Source organism: Trypanosoma cruzi, genomic scaffold, assembly GCF_000209065.1.
Source record: "Trypanosoma cruzi strain CL Brener 1047053516469 genomic scaffold, whole genome shotgun sequence".
Classification (NCBI taxonomy): domain Eukaryota; phylum Euglenozoa; class Kinetoplastea; order Trypanosomatida; family Trypanosomatidae; genus Trypanosoma; species Trypanosoma cruzi.
The window spans coordinates 4,517-14,277 of NW_001849544.1; the positions used below are offsets into that span (position 1 = coordinate 4,517).

The 9,761-nt window shown below is 46.7% G+C and overlaps 3 protein-coding genes across 3 annotated transcripts, besides 13 other annotated features; all 3 read left to right on the forward strand.

Annotated features, from left to right (window-relative positions):
- Positions 1–9,761: a sequence feature (heterozygous, Esmeraldo-like haplotype).
- Positions 80–121: a sequence feature (AT_rich).
- Positions 266–289: a microsatellite.
- Positions 344–413: a sequence feature (A-rich).
- Positions 439–463: a microsatellite.
- Positions 1,326–3,128, forward strand: Tc00.1047053509801.10 (hypothetical protein, conserved; the record flags this gene model as incomplete). The annotated part of the gene is made up of 1 exon (XM_801055.1): positions 1,326–3,128. The coding sequence occupies one exon, from the start codon at positions 1,326–1,328 to the stop codon at positions 3,126–3,128; it is 1,803 nt and encodes a 600-aa protein (XP_806148.1).
- Positions 3,431–3,450: a microsatellite.
- Positions 4,260–4,297: a microsatellite.
- Tc00.1047053509801.20 (hypothetical protein, conserved) lies at positions 4,752–6,425 on the forward strand (the record flags this gene model as incomplete). Its single annotated transcript, XM_801056.1, has 1 exon — positions 4,752–6,425. One exon carries the CDS (start codon positions 4,752–4,754, stop codon positions 6,423–6,425), a length of 1,674 nt encoding a protein of 557 aa, XP_806149.1.
- Positions 7,128–7,187: a sequence feature (A-rich).
- Positions 7,300–7,331: a microsatellite.
- Positions 7,349–8,767, forward strand: Tc00.1047053509801.30 (citrate synthase, putative; the record flags this gene model as incomplete). The annotated part of the gene is made up of 1 exon (XM_801057.1): positions 7,349–8,767. The coding sequence occupies one exon, from the start codon at positions 7,349–7,351 to the stop codon at positions 8,765–8,767; it is 1,419 nt and encodes a 472-aa protein (XP_806150.1).
- Positions 8,922–9,020: a sequence feature (T-rich).
- Positions 9,240–9,263: a sequence feature (AT_rich).
- Positions 9,566–9,695: a sequence feature (T-rich).
- Positions 9,668–9,760: a sequence feature (CT-rich).

The following is a 9,761-nucleotide window of genomic DNA, read 5'->3' on the forward strand; positions in this document are numbered from 1 at the left end:
GTGCGGTCTGCGACGTGTTTCTTTTTTTTTAATTTCTATACCTAGGCAACATGACATGTCTTTCGGCCATTGTTTTCTCTTTTTTTTTTTTTCTTTATTTGTATATATATATATATATTTTGCATGGCGTGTTGCTGAGCGTTTGCTCTCAGAACTTTGCTGCAGGACGCTGTATCTGTGGGTTTGATATTTCTTGTGCTTGTCGTCGTCGTCGTTGTTGGTGTGCGTGAGGCGTTGTTTTCATATTTGATTTTGTGCCTTTCTCGTGTGTGTGTGTGTGTGTGTGTGTTTTCCTTTCCGCGATGCAAGTAAATTTGAGCCAATACAGGTAGCGGAATGAATGAAAACAACAAAAAAAAAAAAGAAAACAAGCAAGACGAGAGGAAACAACCAACAAAAATTTAAAAAAAAAAGCTTTCTTTTTTCCCTCTTTTTCAGATATATATATATATATATACATGTAGCCACAAGCTGTTCTCAGCACGTTTTTGTGCTCACTTTCTTTCCGGTACTTTTATATGGACGTGCATGAATGTTTTTGCCTGTTTCTCTCTGCGTTTGTATGCAGGTGACCCCTATTGCGTTATTTTTGTTGTTTTTCTTTGTTCCTTTTTCTTCTCACCACCCCCTTGTTGTGCGCCGGAGAGAAAGTGACCGTACCCTCAGCCACGTCTCAAGGCAGAGACGGTACGGCTCTTCAGCAGTTAGGGAATTTGCGAGGTAGACCGAGAAGCAGAGCGAGCGCAGAGGTGGCGTGATCGACGGGTTGTGCCGGAGAACTCCTGACGAAGGGTACTTAGGGAGGGGTTTACAGACGAAAAGGAAAGAGTCATAAATAGAACAAACCAGTGCGAACAGCGAGAAGTCCCACACACGCGTACACAAAGGGAAAAAAGGGGAGGAGCGAAAGAAAAATATAGGACGCAGCACAGACGGGGAAACTGACGAGTGGCAGGAAAGTGCGTAGGCGGCCTTACGGATATTCGTCGCCTTCTCTCTCCTATTTTAACACCGCCCGAATTCTCTGTTCCTAAAGGAAGCGCGCGTCTTTTTCCGGTCGTCGTTTTGGAATTGGGGAAAGGATTCAGGAGACAAGTGGAAAAAAAAAAAAAAAAAGGAAGGAGCGACTAGACGGTAAGGACAGAGCAGAATAATTGCGGGGACGAGCAGCAGCAGAGGCGGGTTATCTTTTTTTCTTTTTTGTCGAGTGCAGAAAGAGGGGGAGACAGAAAAGATAATAATAAAAGGGAAAGAGGGGCCGAAGACGGAGGGGGAAGGAGGGGAAGGGAATTAAAATAAGAGGAACTTGTTGACTGTTGACTGTCATGATCGACGAAATTGTGAACGATGGCGAGGAGGACTTTATCTTCAACGAGTATGCCATTGATGACACGCTTGATCCGTTGAGCCGCCTGTTAAATTATCATTCTTCGGGGTTCTCGCTTCAGCGGGAATTCCTTTTACGTGAGATTGTCGACACTGTGAAGTTTGCCGGCTTTGATCAAAGTGTAAAGATGATTCTCCCCTTACTAATCGGGTTCGCTTCCGACTGTGAGCCTTTGGTGCGACGAATGCTAGTGCAGCAGCTTCCAGACATGGCCAGGTATTTTCTGGAGCAAGGTGGCGATGCCGGGTACGAATATCTGTTGAGTCGCTTCCTTCCCATTGGATTTGAACTTCTCATAGACAAAAATGTGGAAGTTGGCGCCTCGGCCTTTGCGTCGTTAAAAGAGCTTGCGGAGCTAGTCAAACCAGAGCATGTTCAGAATCACCTGCTTAGTGTTGTTGTTATGCTGGCTCATGATGAACGGGCTGAGGACTATCGTGTGGTGGCGGCTCGCCTTTTTAATGGGTTGGCTGCAATTTTCGGCAAAAACTGTTGCGTAAATGATGTACTGCCTGAACTGGAACTCCTTGCGAACGACAGCAATTTTTCTGTCCGTAAAGCAGTTGGAGCGAACTTGGGTGAGATCAGCAAGGTAGTAGAGGAGAATACGGCGGAGAACGTTGTGCTTCCTATATTTTTGAACTTGTGCGAGGACGAAATTTGGGGGGTTCGTAAGGTGTGTATCACAAGCGCTGAGGGCATTGCGCTTGCTGTTACGCCTGAGACACGTGTTGCGAAGCTTTTACCGGCATACCTCCTCCTTCTTCAAGATTCATCGCAGTGGGTGCGGAATGGTGCCCATGACTCTCTTGGAAATTTTTTGCATACACTTCGACCCTCAGATTTGAGTCCAGCCTTACTGAAATTATATACAGACATGGCGTTCCAGTCGGAAAATGGCGATACGGTTTACAGTGAGCCATGTGCTTTTGCACTGCCTGCAGTGGTGAAGGTGGCAGGAAAGGAGCGGTGGAACGAAGTGGCGGACGCGTATGCCACACTTCTCAAAGACGTAAAGTGGAAGGTTCGCAGATCGCTGGCGTATTCGCTCCATGAAATTGCCCTCATTTTAGGTCAAGAAATCACTGAATCGGACCTTGTCGTCGCCTTTGAGTTGCTTCTAAGAGACTTGGACGAGGTGCGGCTTGGGGTTGTACTACACGCCGATGTTTTTCTTGGCGTTGTGGGACAGGCAACGCGGGAGCGGCTCATACCCTTGCTTTGTCATGCTCCTTTAGAAAGTGAGAATTGGCGAATTCTTAATGTCGTGGCGCAGCGCATTGGGGATGTTGGTGTACTTCTTGACCCGGTTAATAGCACTGCCCTGAATGTTATCATCAACCTAGTGGTCCGTCTCCTGAACGATGGAGTGATGGAGGTGCGCCGGTCAACGTACCGCTCAGCTGCGATGTTGCTGCAGCATCTTGCGAGTGTGGGAAAAGAAAATTCGTGCGGCGGATACGTACAAACGTTAGTGCAGATTGCCGATCTCCACAGCTTTCGGGAACGCCTGATGTTCCCGTACATTGCCGAGGAGGTGGCGAAGCTGGGTGCAACTTCTTTGGTGGAGCGGTACTTTATGGATGGTCTGCTGAAGTTAGCGAATGACGCTGTGGGCAACGTGCGGCTTGCCGTCGACTCCGTGTTGACGCGTACGTTCCTGGTCGATCCATACTGGTCGACGAACCAAAAAATCGCTCGGGTCCAAAAATTACTTCAAGAAAAAAATTCCGACGGCTGAGAACTGCCTCTCCCAATTTCCTCTCCCTAAGCCCTCGGAAAAAGTGGAACAAAAAGAATCTCTCTGGGGGGGGATTCCCACAATGCGGCGAGAGGAATAAAAAGGAAGGCATACCCACACAAAGGCAACAACAACAACAAAAGGAATGAGGGAATGAAAGAACTTTGCCGTGATAAGTGCGTCAACATGTTAGAATACAAATAAGTAATGAAGAGACGGAGAGGGGTGGGGAAAGAATGACAAGGAGGACTCAGAAATTCGTTGCTTCAGTGCGGCGGCAGAGCGAGGGGATGCCGAGTTGGTTATTATTATTATTATTATTTATGCACGGACAACTATCATGTATTGCTGAGGGAGGTGGGAACAATTTGGCGATGAAGAAAAGGAGCAAGGAGAAAGATGGAGGGATGAGAAATCCGCAATGTAGTCAGTTTATATATTTATTGTTCTTTTCTTCACAAATCGCAGTTGTCTCTTTTTATGGTGCCGTGCGGTTTGTTAGGGTTGTTGAAGAAGTGGTGGTGGTGGGAGGCGGGCGACACATGTGGCTTGTTGTTGGCTTGCCGGATAGGGGATCGAGCCATTCCCTGTCTCCCTCGCAGGAGATTATGGGGTGGCGGCGAGGAGAAGAGCTTGACGGACAGATGAAAACGCAAAAAGGAAAAAAATAAAAAAAGGAAAAAAGTCACCGACTTTCCCTAGTAGTTTTGTTCTCACGTTTGTGTTGGGCGCCATGTCACCGGATGCATCAATTTTGATATAATTTACTTTTGTAATTTCCTTTGTTGTCCGGCTTGTTATGACTTTTTTTTTTTTTTCTCCGCTTTTGTTTGTCACGTGTGACTTTGTGTATTTTTTTCGGTCACCGTCTCAACAGATTCCATCCGGGGTTTATTCAACGGGGGGACGGGGATGTAAAGTTGGAGTTTTGCCCCTCCAAAAAAAAAAAAAAAAAAGGAGAATAACGGTGAAAAGAGAAGAAATTTTTTTTTTTTACCGTGGGCGGATGTCGCTATTGCCATTCATGGATACACGGGGATTGCAGTGACATGAGGAGCCTTTTGGCGTATCTCCCTGTCACTCTTTTACCCTAACTTCTTTGGTTTGTTATTTATTATTGTATGTATGCATTGCGTGTGTTTGTGTGTGTGTGTGTGTGTGTGTTTGTGGCTCGTAGCGTTAAACAATAAAGGAAAGTGCGAGATCTGTGTTTTTCTCTGTGTAAATTTTTTTTTTCTTTTTTTACTTCCCTTACTTTATATATAAACACATATAATTTTGCGTGTGTGTGCGTGTGCGTAATTGGGCTTTGTTTCAAATAAATTGTTTTATTTCTCCGTTTATTTTGGCAAATTGACTGTGCTCCTTTACGTGTGAATTCCACACAATTTTTTTTTCTTTGTGTGTGTGCTTGTATGTGGGTGCTGGCAATTGCATGTGAGGGGAACAGAAAAAAAGCAACAACCAAGAAATAGGAAGCTAGCACCTTTGTGTTGCCTCGGGACGTCACAAAAAGGCATTGGAGGTCACGGGGACGAGTGTGGTTGATAGCTGTGGGGGAGTCCTAAAAAAATTCCCCCCTTTTGGTGTTTTTCTCCGTGTGTTTCTGCGTCTTACAACCAGATGGACGCAAAGCCCACTTCTCCTCTCGGATTAGTGCGGCAGCGGCAAAACGCAAAATTGTCGCCTTCTTTTGCACCGAGGGCACCCGCGTGTGTAAAAAGGCGGTCCTCTGCTCAGCGGCGTGCCTTCTCACCTCCGCCCGAGGCGGATGGAAAGGGTCTGAGCAGACAGGGATCAGACGGAGGGATGCCGGCCTCCATCAAACGCCGAGAATTGGGTAAGAAAAAAACGATGTCGAATGCTCCACGGGTGGCGAATTCATTCTTACATGAGAATAAAATTAAAGACGATACGACCGAGCGGAAGATGTTATCGGGCGATGGCGGGGTATTACAACCATCCTTGACAAAATTGAGGCAACAGAGCGCAGGTGACAAAGTGGCGGGTGCCATTGCTTGCAATTCGGCCAACTTACGCTGTGGAATGCGAGAGCTTCGAATTGCCCGTCATGGTCCCATTAAAGGCGTCGTGTGTGAGCAATTGGCACCCGCTTCTTGCGAGGCCGTCACTTCGACGGCAGAAACTGCGGCATTCTGCTCCAAGAAGCAAGCGGAGTTTGAGAAAGCTATTGATACTCTGAACAGTATGATGGAGATTGATGCAAAAAATATTGACCCCAGAGCGTGGGTGACGCGTTTCACGGAGGGAAAGGCCGAGGCACATTTAAGCAAGGAACACTTGCTACCTGTTTGGATTATTGTCCATATGGACTTTGTCATGGCCATTGATATGAATGGTACGGCGCAGCATTGTAATTATGGCAGTTTTTCTGCCTCTCAGGTTACCAGTTTTCCCCCTTGTGGCTGCATTGTTTTTCCATTACGGGACGCGCTGAGAGAGGGTGAGGTACGATTACCAGAGAACGTCTCGGAAGTTGAGGCAATGATGATGCCGGCGACAAGTGAGATCCGATGGGGTGTTCCAGTCGGAGTGCTGTTTATGAACCCACAAGAGCGCATTTCTGTCGTGCGCAATATTTGCCAACTGTTTCTTCCCCTGTTTTTCCGGGAGGCATATCCACAGGGGGTGCCTCTGAGAGGTGTTTGGATACCCGCGGTGTTGGACACAACCTCCACAAAGCCATGCGCAATAAATATTCCAGGAAATGTGCGGGAGTGTGTTTTGTCGTGTATGAGAGATCTTGGTGTTTCAAACGGGAATACCTTCACGGGGGACGGTAGTCGTCTTGGGGGAACGCAGCGGAGTTGCGAATTTCAGCAGCGTGAGTCCGCTCCACCGAACGTGGCGGTTGCGACGTCGTTGACAACACGTCGTGGCAGTGAATTGACGCCAGAAGAAGAGAGGTTACGAGGATCCTCTCAGAGTACAAACTGCGACCTTACCTCCCCGTGGGGAATTCGAGGGAATCAACCGATATTTACTGCCCGACTCCTTACTTCCAGTGCCATCGTGTCTTCGACGGAGTGTCGCACCCCGTGCCATGCCGTGTTGGTGTTTACTCCACGGGGGCTGCTAGAGCTTGTTGCTGAGTCACCGTCTGCAGCAGTCACCGTAAACGATGTCAAGGTGAGCCTACTTCGCTCCGGTCTGGGACGTTCGTTGCGTTTGCAGAGGGATGCAGTCCGTTTTTTGTACGCGCCAAGTCTTCCTGTAATCGAAGATGACGCGTGGATCAACGCACGTTATGTCGTGATGCGTTTGCAGACGCGATAACCAATCGTATAGTTTGCTCATCCTTGCTTTTTTGCTCTAACTTTTTTTTTTCCTCAGTTGCCCGTGTGTGTCTGTGTTTTAGGAAGGTGGGGGCAGGGCGCATATTGTGTTGTGCTCGTTCTTAGCCGCCCGTGAGCATCGTGCCTTGAATGACACAATGAGACGAAGTGTACACATGCACAGACACAAGTAGGGATAAAACGAGCGATGTGAGAGGGATATAAAAGGAAAAAGGGAATGGGCACAAGATGCGGAAAAAATAAGTCAGAGAAACTTTAATTCTTCTTGCTGTTTTCTTGCCAATTTTTTCTTTTTTCCCCCATTTTTTTTTTTTAAAGCAAAAGAAACAAAAGTAATGATGTTAAAAATACATCCCGAGTGCAGCTCTTTTTTTTTTTTTTGATATTTCATGTAAATATATTTAGTGGATTTGAATATTCGTTTATTTTACTTCATTTTGTGTGGAGGATGAGCGATACATTTAATTTAATCAATTGTCTTCTGCTTGCTGCTCTACTCCCCCACCCCTTGCCACCCCGGCTTTCTTTTAAATGTGTGCCTAATTGTTTGCGTGTGCGTGTGTGTCTTTCTACTGCACTTCTTCCCTTTCTCACGGTGTTGTGTTGTGTCCATTCATTCCCTGGATGACACTTGCAGCCGGAAGAATTCACACAAACACTCTCGATTCAAACAAGTAACAGCAAGAAGAAGAAGAAGAAAAAAGAAAAAAAAAAAAAAAAGAAGAAGAAAGAAAAAAGAAAAGTTTTCAACCCTGTAATTTGTCAAGCATTTTTAAAAAGTTTAATTTGCTGACACATATTTCAACAGTAGGTACTTATATAGGGATATAGTTATACACATACTTGTGTGCCGCATAAATACACATATATATATATCTATATATATTTGGGTTCTAAAGGAAGATGATGCGTTTCTGCGCCCGTGCTGGAATTCTTCTCGGTGCTCCCAGCGCCGCCCGCCGACATTTGACTATTGTCGACGAGTTAAAGGCGGCTGTTATGGCGCGTCACGAGGCTGATGCTCCAAAGATGAAGATATTGAAGGAAAAATACAAGAGTGAAAAGCTAAGCGATGCAACCATCGATGCTGCTTACGGTGGCATGCGTGGAATCACTGGTCTGGTCTACGAGTCATCAATGCTCGACAAGGAGCAGGGCATTTGTTTTCGTGGCATGACGATTCCCGAGTGCTGCGAGAAGATCCCAAAGTCGTGGAAAGGAGGCTCCTCGCCGCTTCCTGAGGGAATGTTATGGCTTCTAATGACAGGCTCTATCCCCACCGATAAGCAGGTGAAGGAATTGCACACTGAATTGCATCGCCGCGCCGACAATGAGGCGATTACCGCAGCCACGAAGACGATTGCCTCACTCCCGGAAAACACCCATCCGATGACGCAGCTGTCTACGGGTGTGCTTGCCCTTCAGGCCTTCTCCAAATTTGCACCTGCCTACGCAAGTGGAAAGGCCATCAAGTCGAACTTCTGGGAGTATGCCCTGGAAGACAGCTTGGATATTATTGCCCGCACTCCTTATCTGGCGGCCGCGATTTACAACCGCCTCACAACTGGCAGGGCAGCGGTGCTGAATCCCGCCAACCCTGATCTGGATTGGGCGGCCAATTTTACAAACATGCTTGGCTACCAGGATGAAAAATTCTGGGACTGTATGCGCCTGTACCTTTCCCTCCATGCCGACCACGAGGGTGGCAACGTGTCTGCACACGCAACAACTCTAGTTGCTTCGGCGCTGAGTGATCCGTACCTTTCTTTTTCTGCGGGTCTCAATGGTTTGGCGGGTCCACTGCACGGCTTGGCGAATCAGGAGTCTCTTTCCTACCTATTCGAGATGCGCGACAAGTGCAAGGCGGCTGGAGTGAATATGAAAGATCGTAAAGAACTGGCCGCGGGCCTCGAAAAACTCACATGGGAGCGTCTGAACGCTAAGCGTGTGATACCCGGCTATGGTCATGCTGTGCTGCGCATTCCGGACCCTCGCTATATGTGTCTGCGTGAGTACTGCCTGAAGCACTTCCCCGATGACGAACTCTTCTTTCTTGTCGACACTATATATTCTATCATGCCAGACATTCTGAAAAAACACGGAAAGACGAAAAATCCCTTCCCGAACGTGGACGCCCACTCCGGGATGTTGCTTCAGCACTTTGGCCTCACAGAGCAGAATTTTTACACCGTTCTGTTTGGTATTTCGCGTCAGTTGGGTGCACTTACCGGCGTTGTATGGGACCGGCTGCAGGGCCGCCCCATTGAACGCCCGAAGTCCATCACATCGGACGCACTCTTCAAAAAGTTTAAAATTGAGTAGGCAAACGAAGAATGGAAGAACTGAGAGTGAAAGAGGGGGAAAAAAAGTTGGGATTGGGAGAGAGTTACTGTAGAACTAAAAGTATCCACATAAAAATTTAAAGAATGCGAAGAAAAGAGGAAACGCCAATGTGATGCGGCTCATTTCTTGGGTGTTTTGTTTTTCTTTTCTTTTTTGCTACCTTTGATTTTTGTTTGTTTGTTTTTTTTTCGTTCCTCATGTGGTTTTGTATTTTCCTCTTTCTTGTGTTTCTGCACCCCCCACGCCATCAGGTTTGTTGTCTCCGTCTGAATGTAGACACATGCATGGATATTAGATGTGTTTGTCGATTCATCTGTTGTTGCATGTGGCCTCTTTTTTCTTTTTCTTTTTCCTTTCCTTGCTTGCTTACTTGGCGGATTATTCCTCTTTTTTGGCTGAGGGTTGCCTCGTTATGGTTGCTGTTGTTGTTGCTTATTTGATTGGCCACTGCTTTTTTTATTATATATATTTATATCTGCGGGGCAACGTGGACTGGGGGCAAAGTGGGGAGGAGGGAGAAAAAAGGAGAGGGAGAGAGGGGAAAGAGAAGGCTATCGAAGTGAAAAAGATGGGGACATTATCTGCGGGTTGAAGCCGTCGGGGCGAGTGGTGGAAGTGTGCGGTGGTGTGAGTGCCGTGCGGGGACGAAGTGGGCGTGGCGGAGCACATTTAAAGGGACGAATAAACGCAGGCACACAAGAAAAGCAAAAAGAAAAAAAGAAGAAGTGGGAATTGTTTGAGGCTAACGGATTGAAAATAAAGATGCGATGTGATTGCTTTTCTCTTCTTTTTTTTTTTTTTTGCTTTTGTCTGTCACCTCCTCTGGTCTGTTTGTTTGTTTGTTTGCATCTGAGTGTTGATTTTTGCCTTTACGTTGTGTCTCTTTGCTCTTTTTTTTTTTTTTTTTCCTCCCTCTCCCCCACACCTCCTCCATTCTTTCCTCTCACTCTCTTTCTCCTTTTTTTTTTTTTTT